At 43.8% G+C, this 27,296-nt stretch overlaps 1 protein-coding gene across 2 annotated transcripts in view; it reads left to right on the forward strand.

The window, feature by feature from the left end:
- Window positions 1-26,325, forward strand: part of REELD1 (reeler domain containing 1) — a 62,694-nt gene extending 36,369 nt beyond the window's left edge. The window contains exons 3-7 of one of the 2 annotated variants that reach the window (XM_083171229.1): window positions 4,719-4,941; window positions 12,958-13,088; window positions 14,901-15,177; window positions 15,279-15,342; window positions 21,992-26,325. In XM_083171229.1, coding sequence (XP_083027355.1) covers window positions 4,719-4,941; window positions 12,958-13,088; window positions 14,901-15,177; window positions 15,279-15,342; window positions 21,992-22,597 — 1,301 coding nt within the window. In that variant the 3' untranslated portion in view covers window positions 22,598-26,325. Of the gene's footprint in view, window positions 1-4,718; window positions 4,942-12,957; window positions 13,119-14,900; window positions 15,178-15,278; window positions 15,343-21,991 lie in introns of both variants that reach the window. The other variant, XM_083171222.1, reaches the window with a different exon arrangement.
- The last annotated feature ends 971 nt before the right edge of the window (window positions 26,326-27,296 follow it).

Below are 27,296 nucleotides of genomic sequence, written 5' to 3' on the forward strand. Positions count from 1 at the left end.
TAATAGCACACAATGAGATGATGGGGAAATTTACTAAAGTTTCTAAAAATGAAAAGAAGTGATGCTGCCATAGCAACCAATCAGATTTTAGAGAGATTGGAGACCAGTTATTTTCAGCCAGTATTTCCTCTCCAACTACTGTTTCCTGTCTTCATGCAAGGCCAGGGATATAAATATGATGGCATGCCAACACAGAGCAATACCATACCTCCCAACTTTTTCAATTGAGGAATAGGGACACCCGTGCGAGTGCCCGAAAAGAGGGTGTGGCACATTCAAATGAGGGTGCGGCTTATGCAAATTAGGCCGCCCTCCCATTTTCGGTCACTGCGCCACTGAATAGACGCTGTGCGCATGCATCTATTCATTTCTTACAAGCCCAGTCAGCGCGTGGGGCGCTGACGGGGCTTGCACCGGCCCTGAGCACCCAGCATCAATTTGGCATTAAATGTGCATGACACATTTAGATATGTTTGGCCATTGTGTAGCTGCATTGCATGAAGTCTCAGTTGTACTGGAAGCTATAGCTTATGGATTTGGAAGCAGAGCACAAAGTAAAAAAAACTTTATTTTGTGTGCAAAATGCTATGTCAGCAGTAGCCTACAGTATGGTGGGACTAAGTAAAAACTGGACCCGGATTACATTGTGTATTCTATAGGTTGCTAGTTTGTTTTTTTTGTTTTTCTTTGGAAAAAAAAACAATAAAAAATATACCGTATATACCCGAGTATAAGTCGACCCGAATATAAGCCGAGGCACCTAGTTTTACAACAAAAAACTGGGAAAACTTATTGACTCAAGTGGGACCCTCACTCGAGTATAAACCGAGGGGGGCTTTTTCAGCATAAAAGCTGTTATGGTACCTGTTTAAAAAAAAAAAAACGGACCCGGACAAGAGACCCCAGAACGCCGGACCGGACATCAAACTCTGCATTCCAGAGCTTGTAGTGGAGGTGTCCCGTCCACGTGGTGTCTTGTCCGGGGGGGTAGGGTTTGAAGTGACAGCTTTCACCAGGGACATGGGGAAGAGAAGATTACAGTGTGGTCCGGACTGGTTTGGTTTTTATTACTCCCCCGGACCATGTAGGGAGGCTGTATTCTCCCCCTTCGCCTCTCCCTGGGGACAGGTGTCAGAGCAGCATATGACTATATGGTAAAATGAGCCTGTAGGCAAGTGTAAGGGGTAAATGCATTTATTAAAAAGTGTTATATACAACATAAAACGCTTATCGGAAATACGGCCAACATTAAATACCCCCTATAATGATTTAAGTCAGTGGATGTGGCTCCTCCTTCATGATCAGAGCAATCCTCCACATCCGCAATGTCCGACCAGAATCTGGACACCTGTCAGAATGCTACTCTCCTCTACCAGCTTTTGCAGCTATGATTACCTGACCCTGGTGGTCTATAAAGCTCAGTTCTTGCGTGGCTGGATCTTGTAATACTGATCGGTGCCCCAAAGGGAAAAGGGAATACTAATATTCCCATCTTGGAATGCAGTGAGTGAGCACTCTAGACTTCCGTCCACCAAATAGGCTCTGACATTATCAATAGCACTTATGTGTAATAATTAGGCCTCCTTCCTCCCCAGCCAAATCAACATTAAGCATTCATATATAGTAAAAAAGCAGCTCACCCCCAACTAGACCTAAATCAGATTAATAGCATTGATGTTTAATAAATAGATGTCATTTAACCCCGACCAGACCTGGCATAAATAAAATTCATAATTAACAAATTAACCTATTTTCCCCACAGGCATCCCTTACATCAAATCAATAGCATTCTACATAGCATTAAGCCTCCCATACACCAGACCCTACATAACATTACTGCTCACTTTAGTACAGTATATTAATCATCCCCAATACCTTTGTTATCATAGTGCGATGCGGTCTGACTCTGCTGTTTATTGACACTCAGGAACTGTCACTTTTAAAATACGACTGACCTTTCGGAAGATATGATAGAAATACTCGTTTATATTTCCCTATAAAAAAATTGAAAAAAGTGTCATTGAGCATGTTATCACTATTGCCCTAGTTTCATCCACACTGAGTACATGTTGGGAGAATAGCTGACAATCACAGTCATGTGCAATTGTGTTGAATGAGCTTGTATTGCTGGCATACTTTACAATGATGGACGAGTTGCTTCACCACTTCACTCAGCGTTGCTGCCAACCACTAATTAACATCTGACGGCATTTGCTCTGTAAGAGCTGGCGAGAAAAAGTCTTTAGTGTTTACGCTGTTAAATATATAGATGACACATCATTGTTCAGTTCATCCCAAATCAATAAATTATCTTTGAGCTACTGACAGATAGTTACTGCTGGTCCCACAAAACGCCAGGCAAGAATTACATGCAGCTACTACCAGTGCAATAACATTACTGCACGCAATCATTTCTAGCTATACAAATAGGTCATGTGATCCTATAGTTCAGATTTATTTGGCTTGGTATCATTTAGAAATGACAAAGCAATTATTTTATTAGTTACATATTAAAAATCATTTTCTTTAAGAAAACAATTACATTTTTTTTTTTAGATAAATTCTGTTACATGAGTGCAGGACAGATACTGACTGGAAATAGATATTTTAGTATAATTTCATCATGCAACACTTGGAAATGTTTTTTTTAATGATTGCATCATTTTTCCACAGATAATGTAGCAGCATGGCTTTGTGGGATGCACATTTGTATTGTATGCACATGCAAATCTGTAATAACCTAGTGCACTCAGCCTAATCAATGGGATAATTAAGGTCAGCATTAATAGTTTGGGTAACAGTTCAGGCTGATTTAGGAGAACACTGCCTAATATAAGTCGGTACTTGTTTCCTAGAACGGCCACAATCGTGAGTGATCGTGGCTCTTAATTAAGGGACACGATCCTCACGATGTGGCCGATTTTTTACAATTTTTTCCCTTTGAATGACAGAAATCGGGTCAATCGGTCGGTCGCGACCAATTAAAATCGGCGCGATGCGATCGACCGATTCACCCGATTTTTCCATAGACTTCAATGCTAAAAAATCTTTTAACATTGAAATCGGGAGGATCGCGTCGGTCTTGTGCCATTATAATGGCACAAGATTAGATGGACTTGATTAAGTCCATCTCACATAGGGAAAAATGTTAAAAAAGGTGAAATGGGCCAATATGACCCATTTCACATTTTTTATGTGCCCGCCATGACCCCACGATAGACGTCAACCCGAAGCGTGGCGAGCGCAGCGAGCCCGCGAGGGGCGGCGGTACGCGTCCTCCGACCTTTTCATTCCCCTACTATCCACGTCGGCGTGGAGTTGAGAATATATAGTGTGGCGAGCGCAGCGAGCCACCGAGCCCGAAGCGTGGCCTGTGAAGTTATACCTGTGAAGTTATACGCGGCCCCTCGCGGGGCTCGCTGCGCTCGCCACGCTTCGGGCTCGGTGGCTCGCTGCGCTCGCCACACTATATATTCTCAACTCCACGCCGACGTGGATAGTAGGGGAATGAAAAGGTCGGAGGACGCGCACCGCCGCCCCTCGCGGGCTCGCTGCGCTCGCCACGCTTCGGGTTGACGTCTATCGTGGGGTCTAGCCCACTTAGTAACATTTGGGGGGGCAATTGAAAAAAATCTGGTGAAAAAAATAAAAAAATCGGGTGAAAAATCGGTCGGTCGGATCGGTCGCATCGCATGCGACCAAATCGCATGCGATGCGATCGATCCGATTTTTTATCTTACGACCACAACGATCTAAATCGTTGTGGCCGTGCTAGGAAACAAGTACCTATAAGTCTACCATACAAGTAATGTTAATAGTGTAACCCTGATAAAGGGTCACAGCAAAGTATGTAAGGAGACTTCAGTAGAACAAAAAGACCGAGACTGGGCTCAATAAAGGGAGTCTGCTCTCACTGACATCCATACCCCTTAACCAGTTTTTACCAAAAACCTAAAAGCTATCAGCAGAACCAACACAACATTCCTGGAGTCTTGAAATGCATAGGTTAGAAACTTTGGTCAAATAATATACCTGCATTCCACACTTTTCCGGTGTACTGTACTTGTAACAATTCGAAAATTATCCAAATTTAATTGAAAGGCGAGGCACTAAAGCAATGCTGTCATTCAAAGTATGCTTATGCTGTGTACACACGGGGTAATATGATTGCTGGGGATATATTGCTAGCAATATATCCCCAGCAATCATATTGCTCAGTGTCTCCTTTTCATCAGCGATGAAAAGGAGACACTGCTACGGGGCGGAGGGGGAGCGCAGCAGCAGAAGACGCTGCTGCTGTCACTTTGATGGGAGGAGGGAGGGAGCAGCGGCACGGGGCTGGGGAGATCAACGCTGATCTCCCCGGTGCTGACCTCCCGGCACAGCGATCGCCGGGGAAAGCCGCTGGTCGCAGGAGCATGCTCCTGCGACCAGCGACCATTAGGCAGTGCACACGGGAGCACGCAGCTGGCGATTTATCGCCAGCTGCGCTCCAAATCACTGGCAATATGGTCGCTCAGCTACCATATTCCCAGCGGTTTTACATGAAATTGCACCCGTGTGTACTCACCTTAAGACAAACTTTTCTCTTAGCAGGGCCAGCAGCTACAGCAGAGAGAAATGGGTGCTTATTTAGTTCAGTATAAGCACACAATGCAACATATCCAATAGGTACCAGAATTATTGTGAAACTTAAATTCTCTCTATTTGCTCTGCAGTAACCATAAGAAGTACAAGGGATTTTATGGGGTTTTTCCTTCAAGCTCGTAGAATATCGGATGACCAAGTAGCTGGATCTTTTGTGTTTATTCCACCTGGATCCAAACTACTGCGTTGCTTTGAAGATGGAGACACTGTGACCCATTCCGACAAGTCCCTGAAAAGAAATCTTTCTTTTGTGTGGAAGTCACCTGATCATCCTGTTGGAGACATAACATTTTTGTGAGTGTTTCCAAATTGTATTCAGTTTAAAACAATATTGTCCTGTATTTTTCAATCAACTTAAAATAGTTGTGTTTCAGGGGTTTTTATACTTGATATTACTGAATATTATTAACTTTAATAGTGTTCATTCTAGCACCCGCCATCTTTGAAAACCCATGCTGTTCCTCTTCCCTAGCCTTCCTGTAGCACATGTGAGACCTATACTTTACATTATTATCTATTCAAATGGTCTGGTGACCATCTTTATAGTCTTATATGCAGCTTGTGGAATTGCAGTTCCTGTGGTAGAATACATTTTTTCTATATTAGTTCCTCTTCTATACTATACTACCCCTACCACCTCCGTGTCGCTGCAATCTACCGCCCCCCTGGCCCTATCTCCCAATTTCTTGACAACTTCGCCGCCTGGCTTCCACACTTCCTCTCCTCTGACCTGCCATCTGTCATTCTTGGTGACTTTAACATCCCCTTGGATAACCCCGCTGATCCTGGCACCTCCAAACTCCTCTCTCTCTGCTCCTCTCTTGGCCTATCTCAGTGGACTACCTCTCCCACCCACATCCAAGGACACCCCCTTGATCTTGTCTTCTCTCGCTCTTGTTCCCTTACTGCAGTGATTTTCAACCTTTTTACCTTGCGGCACACTAAATAAGATTTTAAAATTGTCAAGGCACACCATGAGATCCCCACAGGGCAAAACACATTGGCCCTCACAGGAAAAAACCAAACCTATTGGCCCCATATAAAAAACAATCACACTGGTCTCCACTGGTAACACAAATACAATACATTGGCCGTTTACATGAAAAGAAGAGACCAGTAAATAACAGTTGAACTGGTGGTGGCTGTAAACTGGTTTGGGCATCTCTAGATCTGGGGGCACACTTGAGAACAGCTCAAGGCACACTAGTGTGCCACGGCACAGTGGTTGAAAAACACTGCCTTACTGACTACACTATCTCGGCTTTTCCTCTTTCTGACCATCACCTCATCTCCTTCTCCCTCACTGCTTACCCCTCTCCCACCCCCCCTCCCAAGCGCATTGTCTCACGGCATAACGTCAACACACTTGATCTTGCTGCCTTCTCAAACACGCTGTGTCCTCTTCTCGCCCCAATCGCCCTCATGTCCTGCCCGAACCTCGCCACCTCCCTCTATAATGACACCCTATCTTCGGCATTGGACTCTGCCTGCCCTCCCTCCTCTATCCCCCTTCGATGCTCCAACCCCCAACCGTGGCACTCGCCTATCACCCGATTCCTTAAAAAGTGCTCTCGCACTGCTGAGCGCTTCTGGAAGAAATCACGCTCCCTTGCGGATTATCTCCATTTCAAATTCATCCTTTACTCCTTCAGCTCTGCCCTTGCTCTGGCCAAGGAATCCTACTTTAAGTCCCTCATCCTTTCCCAATCATCCAAACAGGCTCTTCGCCACCTTCAATTCCTTGCTCTCCCCCCCTCCTCCAGCTCTTCCGTCCTCCATCGTAGCCGCTGATTTTGCTACCTACTTTTCAACCAAAATCTCCTCTCTCAGGACTGCCATCACTTCTGCCATGACCTCACCCTCTCCCTCCTCCCCTCCTACATCTCCACTCCCCTCCTTCCAACCCCTGTCCTCATTTTACCCCACCACTGCTGCTGAAGTCCACTCTATCCTTCAATCCGCTTCTCCCTCCACCTGCCCGCTCGATCCTATCCCCTCCAATATTATCCGTTGTCTCAGTCTGTCAGTCTGCTCTCACCTGGCTCACCTCTTTAATCTTTCCCTATCCTCTGGGATCTTCCCTTCCTCCTTCAAAGCTGCTAGGCTCATCTTCCTCTCCCGCCGCTCTACCTTCGCCTCCCCCCTCTGTCTATCTCTTCACTGGCTCCCCATTCCTTTCCGAGTTCTCTTAAAACTCCTCACCACCACCTATCGCTGACCGCCGACTGACCTCTCAACTAATCACCTCCTCCCACTCCCGTGTCCAAGACTTCTCTCGCGCTGCCCCCCTGCACTGGAACAACTTCCCGCCACCCATCAGGCTTTCTGATTCCCTTACCTCCTTCAAGCGCTCCCTCAAAACCCACTTTTTTCGACTAGCCTATCCCTCCTCCTAACCTGCCTCCGTTCCCCTCCGTTCCTACTTATCCTATTGTATTTCGTTCGTCCACCCACCTATTTTTAGTATGTTAACTCTTATGAGTAGGGTCCTCCTGCCTCACTTACTCACCCTACCTCTTTACCTCACCTGTGCTCCTGTCCTGTTCTTCCCTTCCTCTACTTCATCTTCAGTCTCCTCGACAATTTTGACACCTACTTCAGAACTGATGCTGATTTTAGTTCTACCAGCTATACCCCTATTTATACTGTATTTTTCAACACACCCTGTACGTTACCTCTAATTTGTTTTTTGTTTGCTATGTACGGCGCTGCGGACACTTTGCGGCGCCTTATAAATAAACGTACTACTACTCTTCCCTGCCTCGGGTGTCGCTGTCTGCTGTAGTGCTTCTAGCACAGTGTGGTCAGCACTGATATGCAAACCAAACATGTGCTAGAAACACCACAGCAGACAGCGACACCTCAGGCAGGGAACAGGAACTACAGGGGTTTTCTAAGATGGCGGGTGCTAGATTGAACACTATTTAAAATAGTATGAAGCTGTAATTTTTTGAAAAAAAGATGCTTCTTTGTTCAAGAATCAGACAAGGAGGAAAGATTATGGGATATGTACTGTTGTATCTAAGGTTACCAACTCATCCCTTTAATTCGGGACACATATTAATTACACAGGTTCTGTGGCTGGCTTTCACCTGGTTTTAAACTGCCACACTTCAAGACTCCATTTCACCTGGTTTTAAACTGCCACAGAACCTGTGTAATTAATATGTGTCCCAAATTAAAGGGATGACTTGGTAACCCTAGTTGTATCCTAGAAAAACTGACAGCTGGGGATCAAAAAGTCAGGCATGCTGGCACTACAACAGTAAACATGATCATTATTAACAATTCAACTGCTCTTGCCCATGAAATTCTTTCAGTAGCATTTCACATTAGTCAATCACCCAGTGCTGGCGTTCCTGGATCCACATATTTCTTTTCTACATTATAAATGACAAAAAGAGGCCTGCATCCCTTTACTGTGATTACTACATGTACATTTCCAAATGAAAGATTGAGAAGATTCTAGAAGAGAAGAAATATAACAAAGAGAGGCTACACAGTGACAACGTTAGGATACATCGCCACCTACTGTACCTCCAGTATACTGTAGCTTCTCAAGAATGATTACCCTATACAGTAGCTGTTATATTCAAACAATACATTCAACATTATTCTGAACAGGGAAACATCTACATATTTCAGTAAGATCATTTTTAAATGTTTTAGCAAGTTCCAATTTCTTAAAAATATAGCAATTCTATATTCTAATTTTCATAAATTTGCATAGACATTTAACCCAATGAGTTAATTAAATAATATAATGGTGATAACTTTGTAACTCATTAAAATATGAACATTTTATTGTTCAGTAGATTAAATTAACAAGACAAAAGAACAAGAGGTTTCAAGATTATTATAAGTCACTGTATAGTTAGATGAGAGAAGACTGGTAATTCAGTAATTCAGTGGAGCTAATATAACATAATCCTTGTCGACAGACTATTGATAATAATAATCATATATTAACAGTAATTATGCACATACATTTGGTTGTATTAATATGATTTATTCTGTCTTGAAAAACTAGTTAAGTTTCAGAGTACTGTAGTATAAGACTGCATTAAACAGAGCAGTAGCGCACCCAGGGGGGGGGGGTTCCGAGTACCCAGAAACACCCCCCCCCCCCCCCCCCCGATGAAGCAAATACAAATTTTTGCTGCTCGAGCATCGCGGCGATAGCTCTGCCCACTTTCTAGATTAGTCTCCGCCCACTCGCGGCATTTTGCTGCAAATCGCAGGGCTGTATAATGATGGGAGAGCTGAGGCACAGAAAGGAGCACCTTCTAAGACTTTATAAGGACTGGGACTGTCAATTCAGACCGACTAGGGTGGAAGCACTTAACAGTACCATCTCATATATATATAAATATAGTAGTAGTAGTACGTTTATTTATAAGGCACCGCAAAGTGTCCGCAGCGCCGTACATAGCAAACAAAAAACAAATCACAAGGTAACGTACAGGGTGTGTTGAAAAATACAGTATAAATAGGGGTATAGCTGGTAGAAATAAAATCAGCATCAGTTCAGAAGTAGGTGTCAAAATTGTCGAGGAGACTGAAGATGAAGTAGAGGAAGGGAAGAACCGGGCAGGAGCACAGGTGAGGTAAAGAGGTAGGGTGAGTACGTGAGGCAGGAGGACCCTACCTAAGAGTTACCATACTAAAAATAGGTGGGTGGACGAACGAAAAACAACAGGATAAGTAGGAACGGAGGGGAACGGAGGCAGGATAGGAGGATCAAAAGAGGTTAGGAGGAGGGATAGGCTAGTCGAAAAAAGTGGGTTTTGAGGGAGCGCTTGAAGGAGGTAAGGGAATCAGAAAGCCTGATGGGTGGCGGGAGGTTGTTCCAGTGCAGGGGGGCAGCGCGAGAGAAGTCTTGGACACGGGAGTGGGAGGAGGTGATTAGGTGAGAGGTCAGTCGGCGGTCAGCGATGGAGCGAAGAGGACGGGAGGGAGTGTGGATAGAGATCAGTGAAGAGAGGTAAGGAGCGGTGGAGGAGGAGAGAGCCTTGTAGGTGGTGGTGAGGAGTTTAAAGAGAACTCGGAAAGGAATGGGGAGCCAGTAAAGAGAAAGACAGAGGGGGGAGGCAGAGGTAGAGCGGCGGGAGAGGAAGATGAGCCTAGCAGCAGCGTTAAGAATGGTTTGGAGAGGTGCGAGGCGGGTGAGAGGTAGCCCAGAGAGAAGGATGTTGCAGTAGTCAAGGCGGGAGATGACAAGAGAGTGAATGAGAATTTTGGTCGCGTCAGTGGAGAGGAATGGTCTGATGCGTGAGATGTTGCGTAGGTGAAAGCGGCAAGACTGTGAGAGAGCACGAATGTGGGGGGTGAAAGAGAGGGAGGAGTCAATGATGACACCGAGGCAGCGCGTTTGGTCGGTGGAGGTGATCTCGGTTTCACCAATGCTGATGGAGATAGTGGTAGAAGAGAGGATGTTCAGGGGATGGAAGATTAGAAGTTCAGTTTTAGCCATGTTTAATTTCAGGAAGCGTTGGGTCATCCACGCTGAGATGGCCGTGAGGCATTCGGAGACCTTGGACAGGAGTGATGGGGATAGGTCGGGGGAGGAGAGATAGATTACGGTATCATCAGCATAAAGGTGGTCATGAAAACCATAGGAGCTGATGAGGGTGCCCAGAGAGGTGGTGTAGAGGGAGAAGAGGAGAGGGCCAAGGACTGACCCTTGGGGAACACCGACTGGCTGCGGGGTAGTAGGAGAGGAGGAGCTTGGAGTGGAGACGGAGAAGGAGCGATCGGATAGGTATGAGGTGAACCAGGAGAAGACCGTGCCAGTGATGCCAAAGGAGCGGAGGGTGTTGAGCAGGAGAGGGTGGTCAACAGTGTCAAAGGCAGCAGACAGATCAAGCTGGATGAGGATAGAGAAGAGGCCTTTGGATTTAGCCGATAGTAAATCGTTAGTGACTTTGGTCAGGGCAGTTTCAGTGGAATGTAAAGGGCGGAACCCGGATTGGAGGGGGTCTAGAATGGAGTTAGCAGTAAGGTGGCTTAGGAGACGATTATAGGTCAGACGTTCTAGGAGCTTGGAGGCAAAAGGGAGGAGGGAGATGGGCCTATATATATATATATATATATATATATCATTTTTGAACTGTAAAATATATGGGTGTATGGTTTATTTCTATTTAATCAAACAAATGCACCGTTGCCAGGTAAAGGTAAAAAAAAAACCTTTACAAATCCTGCATTTGCCCCTGCAGAGAACCTCCTTTATTTCCTTTAATGCTAAAATAATTCCACTTGAATGCATGTAATTTTGAGTACTTAGACAACAACCAAGATAGAAACAATATTTAATAGTCATAGGGAATTGCATTTTTAAGACCTTGCACAAAGATCTATTGTAACTGCAGCACATTGTTGGACAATTAGTCCTGTAGTTTGGATAATTATCGTATTAGCACTAGAGATGAGCGGGTCAGGATCCGAGCCGGCTCGGGAGTTCCCGCCTGAATTCCGGACCGAAAACGAGGCAAAACGTCCTCATCACGCTGTTGAATTCTCGTGGGATCGGGATGTTATATAAGACATACGCGCGCCCCACCATCTTCACTCCATTATAGGAGAGGGAAGAGGGTGGGTGGGAGATCTGTGCTCCGTCCTCTCTGCTCTTTGCTCCTTGTTCCGTGCCCTGTGCTGTGATTTATATTTTGTGTGATATTTGTAAACTAGGTGCTGCAGTGCTCACACGCAGGGGCTGCAGTGCTGCTGACTGTACACTCAGTGTACAGGGGCTGCAGTGTCCATAATACAAGGGGCTGTGTCCAGTGTGTCAGGGGCTGTGTCCAGGGGCTGTGTCCATTGTCCAGGGGCTGTTTCCATTGTCCAGGGGCTGTGTCCAGGGTGACAGGCTGTATCCAGTGTCCAGTGTAACGGGCTGTGTCCAGTGTGATGGCATATATCTAGTGTCCAGTGTGTCGGACTATATCTAGTGTCCAGTGTGACGGCATATATCTAGTGTCCAGTGTGATGGCCTATATCCAGTGTCCAGTGTGACAGACTATATCCAGTGTCCAGTGTGACGGGCTATATCCAGTGTCCAGTGTGACGGGCTATATCCAGTGTCCAGTGTGACGGGCTATATCCAGTGTCCAGTGTGACGGCCTATATCCAGTGTCCAGTATGACGGCCTATATCCAGTGTCCAGTGTAACGGGCTGTGTCCAGTGTAAAGTAAGAGAAATAAATAAAAGTAATAAATAAAATAAAAAAACATTATTAAACTGCCACCCTGTCTGCCCCTGCAGTGCCGCTCTGCTTCCAAGATGTGCCAGGTTGGAAGTGTAAGGTCCACATGTATGTGATGCCTACTGCTGTTTCTAAGCTCAGTCATCCAGCTACCTCGGTATAACCTTTTGGCCCATCTACAGTAAATGAAAACAATTTTGTGAGCTGTGAAGTGATCAAAATTGACTAGAAATGAGTGTAAACGAATGTTATTGAGGTCAATAATACTTTAGGGCAGGGGTTCCCAATCTTTTTTGAATCACGGCACACTAGAGTATCAGATTTTTTTTTCACGGCACCCCTATGCCAAAGCAAAATTAATTAGATTGGGTTTATATATACGATTCCTGGGGTCAGTTATGTGGTAAAGGCCAGGATTTGCTTCTGTTTGTACACATTTTATGATTGGCAGCCACCAGCACTGGTTTTGCTCATAAATAATGAACCATTAATAATTTGAGTTGGTCCTGGACCACCAACCCAGGGCACCCCTGCATGTGTCCCGAGGCACCCCAGGGAGCCACGGCACACAGTTTGGGAACCACTGCTTTAGGGGCAAAAAGAGGCCCAAATTCTGTTATTTTAGCCATTTTTAGCATTTTTTCATAAAAATCCAGATCCAAAACCAAAACCCACAAGGGTGGTTTTGCCAAAACCAATCCAGATCCAAAACACTAAGGGAGATCCATATCCAATACCAAAATCCGAAAAAAGTGGCCGCCGCACATCTCTAATTGGTTTTATTTGACTATTCAATATACCTTATTGTTATTTAATACAAGATACTAATACTGTCCCGGTGTACATTTTACAGTGTGCATATTACTGCTGGAAGACAGCCCAATCTGCATTAAAATGTAAATATTAATTATTGTGTTTTATTTTTATGTTGATAAGGTATATAGTATATTAATGTACTTTTGGGCTAAATAGTTACGGATATATGTTTATTATAACTTTCAATGCAAGAACTCCATTCAGACATCCCAAAGACACAGTCAAGAGACAAATAAACATTGGTAAGTCCTAGGGACGTGTTAGTAAACAATTTCTTTCCCTTTAACAGTGTAACAGTAGTTCAGTCATACTTTGTTTATTGGGCACGGATTGAATCAACCATTGTGTCTGGACACACACATAAGATTTCTGAGCACCAGAAACCAGAAGCATCAAACATGAAGACATCGTCAGAGACAAGTACGCCTTTCCATCACATATTACACCAAGGTAAAATATTTAATGACATTGCCCCTTAGTGGAGACCTTGGGCTGCTACATGCAGAACTGAAACACCAATTATACTAACCAGCTTTATACAGAAGTGGCATGAGGTGGAGTAGTGGCATACTTGCCTACTTTTGAATGGCTCCCAAAAATTGGATGTCGCTCTCGGCCTCATGGAACAGTGGGCAAGTCTCCTGGACCTGGCCTCTGCCCACCACCCAGCCACCCACTTACACAGTGAAGGTAGAGAACTTTGAATTATGCCATTGTGGACATGCCTCTGCTGCACAATGAGGGTAATCTCAACATTGTATCATAGGGGGCGTGGCCAAAATGATGCAACTGTGACCAACACGCTCCCATGTGGCCTCCTATTATGCGTCCCACCCCCTATGTTACTTCACACCCCAGCTCCTCCTCACCTGGCGCTGACCTGGCTGTCCCCTTCTAGAGGGTCAGCTAGAAATTTGGTGACTATGGGTAATGGCAAGCTGGTGGTCCTATAACAGTTTGCAATCTCCTGATTATTGCATGTGAACTTTACATCTCCTCACATTTATTTTTTGACTAGGGTTAGTAGCCATATTAGTATAATATTTAAACTAAGTGGAAGTGCAGATTTATTAATATAACATAGTAAATAGGTGGGAAAAATAAGGCCAATGTGCCATACAGATGGAGCGCCTCTCAACCAGCCCAGGGAATCGGCGGTGGGGAGTGCTTTCCCTGGCCGTCTCTGCTTCAGGGAGATGTGCAGGGAGTGGGAGGAACCGGCGGAGGCTGCGGGGAGGTGCTGGGGCCCGGTGGAGGAGGGCTCCGTCAGAATGGGGCTGCGCAAGTGTCTTGTGCATGCGCCCCCTTCCAGCAGATGGTGGGTTTATATCTCCAGGAGCAGCCCCAAAGGGAACTGCTTAATCTGTATGTGTCCTGTGCTGCGATTAGGACTAGCCCAGTGGTTCCCAATCTTCTTTGAATCACAGCTCCCTAGAGCATCAATAGGCAACCCTAGGTCAAATGTTTATTAATGAGAAATTAAGAAACAAATATTAAATTAAATTAAGTAAAGTGTGTTTATATGTCATCCTTTGGGTCAGTTATGTGTTGAGGAACAGGATTTGCTTCTATTTGTCCACATATATTATCAATGGCAGCCACCAGCACTGTTTTTACCTTTTACATTGACCATAAATGATTTGTATAAGAAATATAGAATTAAGCTAAGACACCTTTTCACAGCACTAAACTTTCTCTGCCCATTTTTAAATCTGCCCCAATACATGATTTTCCTCCAACAGTTCTGCTGGGCCCCGGCAAAATGAGGGGCGCGGCCATTGGGAGAGGGTGCAGCCACTTCCCTTTAAATAAAATAAAACACTTATAAGAGGTGGCAGGATGTGGGTGTGATTGCATAGGGAGAGATAGAGGATAGACTTACGCTGCAGCTGCCTCTCTCCCCAGCTCAGCAGCTTGCCCTTTCTCTCCCACTGCCTGACTCTTTGCAATACGGGAGGGTGTAGTTAGAATGGGACCCTCCATCAGATCCGGGCCCGGATAAAAAGTGCCCGCTCCCCCTCTCTTCCCTGCTGCTCTGAGCCTGCAATGGTGAGTCTGTTTGCTTGGTTGCAAATAGATTTGCAGCAGTACACATGCATTCACACAGCAATCGCATTGATACGCTAGGGATTTCACCCTAATGGGGCGGTATCTTATCTGAACACTGGCTGTGCAAATTGAATTACCCCCATTATGCCATACATTACTTTTTAGTCTCTTCTTTTTTTATAGACTCAAACCACTCCAATCCTTCAGCTCACACAGACAAACCATCTCTAAGGAGAACTACTGAAGCTAAACCCCCAGAACTGCTGCTCTACCCTGTTACAGGAGAACCAACACATGCGTTGCACAATGCCTCTATTACATTCCCCCCAAAGTCCTTCACATCATCCACCAGCAATGATCCTAGCACTGCAACAACAGGATCCTCTGCCCAGCTCCATTTGTCAACTGCAAAGACTATAGTGTCACAGAACAGGACATCAAATCACAGCGTTATTAGCTGGTATGAAGTATTTGGATAATTAATAGACACTATCAAAAATAGTAAGCCAAATATATTGCACCTGTTCATTTGTTATAAAAATGATATGTTTTGTTAAATAGGACTTCATACGTGCTAACAAGAAGTGTAACACCTCTGTGTTCTTCATGCCAGAAAGAAAAAAAGGTAAGACAAAAAGAAAAAAAAGCACTTATACTATGAGATCATTAAATACGTTGACATGTTAGTCAATAATCAAAAAGAATCAGGGTAGAAGACTAAGGGGCAGATGTATTAAGCCTTAGCAAGAGATAAATGCACGGGTGATAATGAGAGATAAATGTCCAGCCAATCACCTGCTAACTGCCATGTTACAGGCTGTATTTGAAAAAAGTCAGTAAGGCGCTGATTGGCTGGACGTTTATCTCTCTTTACCTTCCTTGTATTTATCTCTTGTTAAGGCTTAATACATCTGCCCCTAAGGACCTTATTCTGGTCTGTTCGTAGTGGCTGTTCCTGTTCGTTCACACAGGAACCGGTGTTGGGCGCATGCGCATTTCTGCGCATGTGCATACGCTGGGTGCGTGCGGCCACGGTGAACAGACTGTTTGCCGGGTGCATGCGCCCAAGACTAAGGGGGCCGGCAGATAGGCGCGCCAATGGGAATGCCCAGCGTTTCATGGGCGTTCCCATGTAAATGGTGGCATTCCCATGGTAATCACCCAGTGATGTGGGTGCCGGGGGCGGGCAGCTGACATCACTGGATGTTGGCGTTTCCACCTGGAGTGCGATGTTTATGGCTGTTCGAGGGTTTTGGATTGCTCACTCAGGAAGGGTTAGGGGTGTGTGTGGAAGATGTGAGGGTGGGTATGATAAGTAAAGACAGGGAGACTAATGTAGGTGTGCAGTAGTGGGTTTATTCAATAATAATGGGGGTGTGGAAGCTCCTCAATTGAGGATGGATGGGGTGGGGATAGTCACTTGGACTCACAGGTTGGATACCTCAGCGACTCTCACTGTTGTGAGGAGGGGGTCCTGACCGTGTGGTCCTAGAGTCAATTAGAATCAAGTCTCGATGGGTGTAGGACCTCTGCTGTGTGCAGGGAGAGCCCTTGCGGGGATGGGGGTAATCAACAGATCCCCTTCTACTATAAGTGGCAATTGCTGATTATGTCTCCCCCTGTGTGCAGCTGGGTCAGTGTCTACCGTGTGCTTTCCAGGCTTTGTCCCATGCCGGGTGCCTGTCAGGTGGCTGTTGCTGCAGTGGGGGGGGGGGGTTATATGTGGGGCAAGGAGAGGCGTCCCACTCCTTGCCTCTTACCCTGGTTCTGTTCGGTCACCTGCCCGGCTTGGGGGATGGGTCGTCAGTGTGATTTTTTTTGTACAAGGCGTGTTTTCACTCTTTCGGGTGGCGGCTATCCGATCGCAGGGCTCTTCAATTTCACACAGCAGCGGTCAGGTCTGAATAATCCCCTTGGTTGGACGAGCATTAGCATCCAAGATCAGTTTGACATACAGCTGTCTCTAAAAAATCAAGCAAGCATAGTCCAGTATCTAGATAAATGTAAATTAGCCTAAAGTCTTTTGCAAATGTACAGCAGCTATTAGCACAAGATTTAGAAAGCAAATGCATTAGCAGAACATCCTTTGCAAGTTTAGCTCTTAGCACAGAGTGCAGCACTTAGAATGCGAAAACATTAGCATAAAGTCATTTGCGATATTAGTCAGTCACTTTATAAACATTTCCCTTGTATCTAGCAGGCAACTATCACAATAGCAGAAAACCCACATATGACCTAGCCAATGATACTCATAAAATTAAGGCTTTAGAGCCTGAGGTTCTTCCATAGCCCGCTGCACTGCAGGCTGCCACAACCTGGTGGCTATATATTATGTACACTCCACCCAAATCTAACTCTCTCTGCACATGTTACATCTGCCCCACCTGCAGTCCAGCATGGTTTTGACCACCTGCAATCATTGCAGCCTTCCTAAATGAAATAAGCGCTCAGTTAGTAAATATATAATGTGTCAATAGATATTAAATTAATGGGGGAAAAATGCAGATTACCTGGTGGAAAAGTGCTAATTGCTTTATGAACATAAATACTCAGCTTCAGGTTTTAGTGTGAAACATGTAATTTAAGTTCTTTTTTATAATCAGGGGTGCTCCTTCATCATTACTGTGACCAGAAGGGACGGATTAAGGCTTGGGGGGGGCACTTAACCAGGGGGGCCAGGGGGTATGGGCAGTGGCGTAACTACAATTTTTGCGGCCCCACCCCCTGCCCCCCAAATTTCGGCAGTGCCCACCCCAGAGTTAACCCCCCACTCCAAAAGCCGCTGTAGCAGTACCTCTGTAGTCCTGGCTACTACAGCATCTAATGTAAATGGACCATCACAAAATGTCTGCCCCCATACAACAGACAGTTTTCTGCTGTATGGGGGTGGACATTTTGTGATGGTCCATTTAGATTAGAAGCTGTAGTAGCCAGGAGCGGACAGGGGAGCTGGGACCACAGAGGTACAGCTGAACTGCTACAGCGGCTGTACTGCTACAGCGGCTTTTGGAGTTAGAAGCAGAAGCGGGTCCCAGGCTCCGGCCACCGGCCACAGAGGCAGCAGGTGAGCTCACGCAGGCGGCAGTGGCAGGTGCATTACAATAGCCCCGCAGACCTCCGGCGCCCACACGTATACAGTGCCTCCCCGCCACCACAGGGTCTGCAGGGCTATTGTTAAGGCCCCCAGCAACAGTGGATTCAATCTCCTCCAGCAGCGTTATTACACCAGCCACCACAGTGCAATAAAGCTATAGTTCCTGCAATAATGCCCCCAAATTGTTAATTAGAATTTAGATTTCCAGATCTTCAATATAGTGGCAAGGTTATAAAGCGCATTTCTAGTCTGATGGCTAGTATATAAAACACACAGTACCATTAATCTGTTAGCTAATGTATAATGCATACGTCCAGACTTTGCTTAGTGTTTACAGTAAAACGTACAAATACTGGCTAATGTATAATGCAGATATCCATTCCAAAGGTTATAAGATAAATCAAACCTCCGACCTGTTAGCTAGCATTGAAAGAAGACCTCCAATCATCTGGCCAGTATATACGGCAGGGTTGCCAACCCTCCCGGAATGGCCGGGAGGGTCCCGAAAATCGGGTCACTCTCCCGGCCCCCCTGGAAAAGTGGGCAACCCTCCCGGATTCTGGGGCTCCCCCCCCCCCTGATTGCGGCGTACATTACCTTATCTGCACTGATCTCGGGGGCGGGGCTAAAGCGTCATAATCTCGTAATTTAGCCCCACCCCCTCCACGGAGATGGGCAAATTGAGTAACGGTCCTTCATGGGCGCGGGGCTTAATGATGTCACATTTAAGCCCCCCCCTGATATACTGCAAGCTTCCTGTCCAGTGACTACAGTATAACAGATCTTCGGGTGACTGGGGTATATCAGGGTTGACTACCTGACCCTCTCCTTCAGGGAGAAAATGCTCTGTTCCTGGACTCCCCTGGTAATGTATGATTGCCATCACCTGTGGTGAGCTAGGTAATTGATAAGAAAGGTGTTTCACCACAGGTGATGGCAATCGTACATTACCAGGGAAGTCCAGGAACAGAGCATTTTCTCCCTGAAGAAGAGGGTCAGGTAGGCAATCCTGGGGTATATCAGATCTCCAAATTGGTGTCTAGTGTATAGACCCCCCTTCCACCACTATGATGCATTCACCACCTGCCCAGTTCTTGCACTATAACTGTGCTAGGGGAAATGTCAGTGTTATTTAGCAAACATTTCCAGCGTGCAGATTTCTAAATTGCACCACATGTCTTCCTTTTACACCACCATTTTTACCACAGAGCAAGCCCTTGGCCATATCTAAAACATTCCTAATCTGAAAAAATACTAAACTTCAGAAAAGCGAACTTTGAATTATTCAGGGAAGCCCTAACAGGAATTGGGTGGAAAACGGTTATGGAGGGAAAAAATGCAGAGGAAATGTGGGATACTCTAAAAAAGGTGCTTGATTCACTAACTATTGAATACATTCCTAAAGTAACTAAAGGTAAATTCAACAAAATAAAGCCACCATGGTTGGACAAAGAAGTAAGGTCAGCTATCAACAATAAAACCAGAGCCTTTAAATTCTATAAAAATAACTTGAATGAGGAGGCGTTCGCAAAATACAAAGAATCAAACAAAACTTGTAAAGGGGTAATCAAAGCAGCTAAAATATTATATGAAGAGTGCATAGCCACTGAAAGCAAAACCAACCCAAAGAAGTTTTTTAAATACATAAATAGTAAACGTTTAATTAAGGAAAACATAGGCCCACTAACTGATACTAGTGGAAAAAGTGTTACTGAGGACAAGGGAAAAGCAACACTGTTAAATGAGTTCTTCTCATCAGTATTTACTAAGGGAGAGCAGACTGTGGAACGAACATTTACCACAAACGGGACAAATAAGCCAGATCTCATTGTGGATTTCACGCCGAAGGAAATAATACTGAGGCTAAGCAAACTCAAAACAAATAAATCACCAGGGCCAGATGGGATTCATCCAAGGGTATTAATGGAATTAAGGGATGAACTAGCTACCCCCCTACATTATATCTTTAGCAAGTCACTATCGTCAGGTATAGTACCAAAAGATTGGAGAATAGCAGAGGTAGTGCCAATATTCAAAAAAGGAAAAAAGGAAGATCCCGCTAATTACAGACCCGTTAGTTTAACATCAATTGTGGGTAAACTATTTGAAGGATTTTTAAGGGATGGTATCCAGAAATATTTAGATCATCACAGTCTACTCAGTGCTAACCAACATGGGTTCATGAAAAATCGTTCATGCCAAACTAATCTACTAGGGTTCTATGAAGAGGTTAGTAAAAACCTTGATAATGGAAATGCTGTAGATGTGATTTTCCTAGATTTCGCTAAAGCATTTGATACTGTCCCACACAAGAGATTGATTAATAAAATGGAGAACCTAGGATTGGGTGAAAATATCTGCAGATGGGTAGGGAATTGGCTATGTAATAGAGAACAAAGAGTGGTTGTGAATGGTGCCGTATCAGATATGATACCGGTACTAAGTGGAGTGCCCCAGGGTTCGGTTTTGGGGCCCATTTTGTTTAACATTTTTATTAACGATATTGGGATAGGGTTACTCAGCAATGTATCCATCTTTGCGGACGATACAAAACTTAGCAAAGTCATCAAATCATCAGAAGATGTCACCATGCTTCAAAATGATCTTGCAATTCTAGATGAGTGGGCAAAAAAATGGAAGATGAGGTTCAATGTAGATAAATGTAAGGTTATGCACCTTGGGAGACACAACCAGTGTGCAAGTTACAACCTTAGCGGAGAGGAACTGGGTAATTCCATACTTGAAAAGGATCTAGGAGTCCAAATAGACAGCAAACTAGGATGTAGTGCCCATTGTAATGTAGCTACAAAAAAGGCCAACAAAATTCTGGCATGTATTAAGAGGGGAATGGAAACTAGGGACTCAAGGGTAATTATGCCACTATATAAAGCATTGGTGAGACCTCACCTAGAGTACGGAGTACAGTTCTGGGCCCCACACTATAAAAAGGACATCATAGAATTAGAAAAAGTCCAAAGGCGAGCAACAAAGCTTATTAGGGGAATGGAGAATTTAAGCTACGGGGAGAGATTAAGCAATTTGGGACTATTTACATTAGAAAAGAGACGTTTAAGGGGGGACATGCTCAACATGTACAAGTATATCAAGGGCCAATATAAGGAACTGTCACGTACCCTCTTTTCTACTAGAAAGGAATCTAGGACGCGAGGGCATGAGTATAGGTTAGAAGAAAAAAGATTTCATTCAGCTAGTAGAAAGAATTTCTTTACGGTCAGAACAGTCAAACTCTGGAACTCTCTTCCCAGAGAGGTGGTAACGGCTGGCTCATTAAATGCGTTCAAGGCAAAGTTGGACAAACATTTACTGGAGAAAAACATCCATGGGTACAAATAAGAAATATAATTTGTCTGTAAAATACCAGAACCTACCAAATCAGCAATGGATATCTATACCAGGTTGAACTAGATGGACGCAAGTCTTTTTTCAGCCTTACCTACTATGTAACTATGCACTGTATTTAACATACTCTTCTGTGTTCCCTGGATACATCTCACTAGTACATTGTTTCTTGTTTATCCTGGTGTCTGCTGCTTTACTACTGTAATGCCTTAGTTCAATGTGTGACAAGCTGAGTCATTATTTGTTTTAGAATATATGTATGTTATAGCATCTCTAAACTTTATAATTGTAAAGCTACTCACTACTAACATAGCAGCAGGGGCATATGGGAACTAAAATGTCTACGCTTGGCCTCACATGAGCAGCACCAAATCACTACACCCATGTGGAAGCCTTTGGTGTCAGTATGCTTGGCAGTCTAGTTCCCCCAGACCTTTAAGCTGCTGTGACAAACCTCCATATTTCAAATAAACCCTATCATCCCCCACTGAGACCCCCATCAAGCACTGCAGTGTCAGGTACTATGCTCTGTGACTCAGCAAATGTTGTTTGTGTGGGGGTTCAGGGCCACTGCTCTGGGCAGGGACACATCTTAAAAGAAAAAGTCACTGGCTGACATGCAGCCTTCTGGTTGCCCCAGGCCTACCGGGAGTCTTTCCTGAAAGGCCTATAGCCAATACGCCCCTGCCTAGCGGAAGACACATAAAATGGCCAGCTGATATTTATCATTGTTTACAATAAATATAATTATTTTAGAACTGTGAATATGATTAACAAACATGGTCTAAAATTCTAAAATCTTTCCAAACATTGTTTACAGATGGTTTTTACAGAAATGACATTGGCTCCTCCAAAATCAACATTGCCTTCTGATTCCTATGCCTGGCACACTCTTCCACTTTTACCAAGCCAAAAGAAATTACTTAAAAACACTACCAGACCCTTTTTATTCAATGCACAGGTTCGCCATCTACCTCCTTACACAACTGAAGCTCGAACCCACAAGACAACCAAAGAGCTGTCTGCAAACTTTCTGCAACAACCAGAATCTGCAGCTTCTCAGAGAAGCATTGAGATCCATGCAGGAAATACATCGCCATGGGTGACCAGGTCTGTTCAGAAATTCCCTGACAAAGAAGGAGAAAATAAAGGAAGAGGGATGCAGCTTGCTATGACCCAGCTAGGCATCCTTTTAGGCTGCTCTGTAGTACTAGGGATGGCCCTTGCTGCTGGCCTGCGTTGCATCCATGCCCAGTATTGCCATAAAAGGACTGAAGTTTCCTTCAGTGAACCGGATGAAAATGTGATCACACTAAAGGATAATGGGGAAATGAGGCATTTCAAGAAGATCCGAGAGAATAGTTTTGTGCTGGTCCAAGCAGAGTACAACTGGATTACTCCAGCAGGCAGTGTAAAATCACAATAAATGGTCACTTACACAGCAGAATAAATGTTGGACCTCAGTGCAAATGTCCTTTTTACCTACTGTATGTGCCTACTTTGCATTAGAAGGTACAATTTTGTTTTGTTGGGTGAAATATTTCCTTTAGATTCTAGTGATGAGAAGGACACATGTGGGTAGTCCTGCAGTACAAGGGAACCCACCTCCTCCTTTAGGGCTCAGGTTCCAGACTGTACACTTGAATTACACATTATACATACAGTATGTTACCTTATAATGTACAGGTTTGTGGTTTATTCTCTACAGTGCATTGCAGTTATTAATTTGGTACATATATATATATATATACTGTATATATATATATATATATATATATATATATATATAGAGAGAGAGAGAGAGAGAGAGAGAGTCCAGTAGTATGACCGCACTCTATATCAGACACTTATATCAGACAACAGTGGGGTGCCCAAAAGGGTGCATACAACATGTGTGTACCCAAAAATAGTCCAAATGTTCTCACACCATCGGTGTAAGATATAGGCACTCGCCAATATAACAAATGTTGAATTCCTTTGTTATAAAATCAATGGTATTTTATTTATTCCAATTCCATCAGTGTATTTGGTGATAATCAGAGCCTAGAATACATATGAAAAATGCATACAACAACGTATAACAATATCAATGTACAAACAACAGATATCAAATCATCAAAGTCACATTACTTGGTTTAGAAGAATATTCAGTAGTCAGTGTGGTGAGGAAAAAACCTCATGGTGGAAGGAATGAACCTATGATTAGAGCTGCCCGGGCCCGGCTTTTATACCCTGTCCACTGCTAGGTGTCTACGTTCAGATTTCTGGGATAAAAATGGGCTCAAACCTGGCCCCTTCTTATGCCGGTCTATACATGCTCGAATATGAAAACACATTTATGCTACCAAAATACCCTAGTAACATTAAATTCTACAAATGTTTTATAGACAATGTTTTCCTACTCTGGGCAAACTCTGCCGACAAATTCCACAAAATGGTGAGGGAACTAAACAGTCTTGATTGCCCTATAAAATTCACACACCAGATTGGGGCCCTTATTCTGATCGGTGCGGATATTCCCGCATTCTTACGGAGCGGTCCGCACGCTACGGTGTTTTGCCGCATGCGGCCATCGTCCGTAGAAACGCCCACGTGTCCTCCGCATTCGGACGGACTCACTCTTTAAGAACAGGGCGTGTTTACGGACGACATACAAACCATGCGTGTGCGGGAGAAACACTCCGATTCTGCACGGTATTACAGAGTATTACAGAGTAAGCTCGGGAATACCGCATCCGAACGGGAGCCAAGCGGTGCTACCGCACGTAAGCGGAGTATTTACGCCAAACAACCCACTATTAAGTATCTTCTGCAAGACATCACATGACCCACTTATTCAATTACCTATCCTCATAAAAAACTGCTTATTTGGAATTGGAATCAATTAAATGCCAATATATCCTTACAAGCATGCCTAACACATGCATTGCACACATTAACCCTTACAGCAATTGAAGTGCAATGGTTTCTATTAAAGCACTGACAAGCGTCCTATTAGTGAGTAATGAGTAAAGGAGTCGATTCTATTGGGTTCAGGTGTTAATGCTTGTAGTCATTAGGCGTACGTTCGCCTACCGCATGAACGAGTGGTGTCCGCAAAGCAATAGTACACTTGTGGACACCGCACATTTCTTCCCCTTTTGATCGCGTGCATTCGGAGTGCTATCCGAATGTACGCCCCCCAACATAAGTGTACTCCCCCGTGTCCGCCCATGTTTCCGCCCCGTTTTGCCCACTTTGAAACTACGCCCATGTGACATTCCGCATGACGCCCATAATACGCCCATATTTCCCGACTGATTGCGGGGAACAGTTTTGTACGGGATTTGGCCGAACTGGTACGGAGTCAAGGCGTGGCACATGCGCGTTGCGTTCTCCACGCATGCGCAGACGCCGAAAAGACGCGATCCGTAAGAATGCGGTAAAGTCCGCGTCAATCAGAATAAGGGCCTGAGACTAACACCATAAACTTTCTGGACATCAATGTAACAATACACGATGGTATACTACAAACAAGTCTATTTCGTAAAACCACGGACCGGAACACTCTTCTGTCCAGACAAAATCAACATCCTCCGGCACTGAAAGAACATCTACCTATTTTGCAATACATGCGAGTAATAAGGAACAACACCAATACCACTATTATGGAAAATCAACTGTGAGAGATAACTGATAGATTCATAAAAAGAGGGTATCAGGATGGTGTGAGAACATTTGGACTATATATATATATATATATATATATATATATATATATATATACATAGTGACAAGGAATCCCATACACTGGACACAGATGCAGTCTGAGTCTTTATTGGTGGCAGGCAACAGCATTCCAGTATGTTCACGGGGTTTCAGTACAGGTGTCAGCAGCACACTTCACCAAATTCCTCGCGGCTTTCAATTGCTCTGTCGTAGCCTGCACCCCCAGCCTGGCCAGCTATTTCACCATCAGGAGCCATTACACACTGCCCTGGACACAGATTTAAAAGAAAATCAGCCAAACCTTGATCACCTCTTTGGGAAAAGCTGGATTGAATCTAATCGTCCTGCTGCTGCTTCTGCTCTAGAACCTTGTCCGGATAGTTCACATTCACTTCATGCGAACTGATGCTTTGCCTGCCACACTATAACTATCTATCGATCGATAGATATAGATGTATTTATATATATCAAAGGGTCCAGACGATGCACTCTCTAAAGGTTAGCCAATCCTCTATTTAGACTGCCACACCGCTAAATGTGGGCCCCTCCCACTGCATTTCACCGGTGGGGGCCCTACATGCCCCAGTCCAACACTGGATGTAGAGGTGATCAGACTTCAGAATATATAATAAATTTGGTACTTTTTATACTGTATTTACAAAGCACACTTTTTGGGTAGTATTCAATGCGGCCGGCGAGGGGGTTAAACAGCGAGGATTGCAGAAAACCAACGATCCTCGCTGTTTAACCCCTCACCAGCCGCTTGCCCTATTCAACGTTTGGGGAAATCCTCGCCGTCACAGGACAGCGAGAATTCCCCAAAACAGCGAGACCCGCGGCTGATGCAGAAACCCCGCTGTATTTAGCCGCGAGTCTCGCTGTTTCTGGAGCCACATACGCCAATTCCACCTGGCTCGAAAAATGGAGCGAGGGGAAATTGGCGTATGAGGGGGGCTGCGTTGAATACTGATAGGGTGAGTGGTGGCAGCTAGCAGGAAGCCCTGCTCGCTCTCGGCGCTCGCCCACGGCATTGAATAGACCCCTTTATCGGAAATCACATTTATAGAGGCAATTCTACTGATGTCTTAGGAGTTGCAAATAAGCCAAATTTTATTTGGTCAAATTTACAATCTCAATCCTTATTTTTACTTAAAAAATTGTGCAGATATGAGCAAAATGATTTTTCTCAAATAGCTCTTTTATATATACACTAATGATTACACTTTTCTCTGTTGGGGCTATCATCCTGAGGACGGGGGTTGCAAAGCGCTAGATGTGCATTTGCCCAATACACCTGTGGTGATTCTACACCTGGATTGTGTGCCTCTGTTTATTGGAGTACTGTCTGTTTTTGTGTGGAGTGCACCAACCAAGCTGCTGAAAGATAATTGGAGTGCCGGCATATATGGAATTCTATATATATATATATATATATATATATATATATATATATATATATATATATATATATATATATATATATATATATATATGTATATATATATATATATATATATATATATATATACATACACACACACACACATGTATACTAATTTTTATATATGTATATTGTAGGTTTTGTATTACATTTTAGATTTATTGAATAATATGTGGTATAGTTTAAATGTATTTGTTTGAATTTTAAATGACATGAATAATATATATATATTTTTGGTGACAACATTTAAACTTTCCAGTATATAAACAGTATTTGTAAGAACAAAGTTATATATAACATAATCGAATTGAGTAAACAGATACATTTCATTCGTATCTTGTGTTTGTGGAAATGTATTAAATTCATTTATTTCTATTTTGCCTTATATGACCATGTGTCTTCCTTTGTTATTTAATATCACCTTCAGTAACTGTTAGCAGCTGAATTTGAAGACATTTGACAGTTTAGCAAGTGCTATAAAATTATTGATTGTAATAATAATAATAAAAAACACATAAGGAAAGTGACATAAGATAACACTATCATACGTAAAGGGAACAAAGTAAATGTCAGCTTATGGGGCCAAACATTGCTTTTCATCAGGTGCAAATGGACAGAGATCTTTCCCATCCATTCACACCTGTTAAGGAGACATGTTTAATTCTAACAGCAAGAAAAATCTGCAATTTTACCTCAAGTCAGTTCAATACTTTTATTGTCACAATGTTCACATGTTTTCTGTAAGAGCTCTAGAGAACAATAGAATATTGTCTGTTTCAATGTGAGTCTCTTATAAAAATAAAACAAATGAAAGCAACATCTGCATTCCATTTCTGTTCACAGCTAATTATTGAAACCTCTAAAAGAGCACTCTCAATTGGCCATTATTTTATCCTAAACAACCCATAAGATTATTCTGATAATTCCAACATCAATATTTATTGTACACTGTCCAAGTTTTTCTGCCAATCGCAAC

This window comes from Crinia signifera, chromosome 1 (assembly GCF_055691185.1).
Source record: "Crinia signifera chromosome 1, ASM5569118v1, whole genome shotgun sequence".
NCBI lineage: Eukaryota > Metazoa > Chordata > Amphibia > Anura > Myobatrachidae > Crinia > Crinia signifera.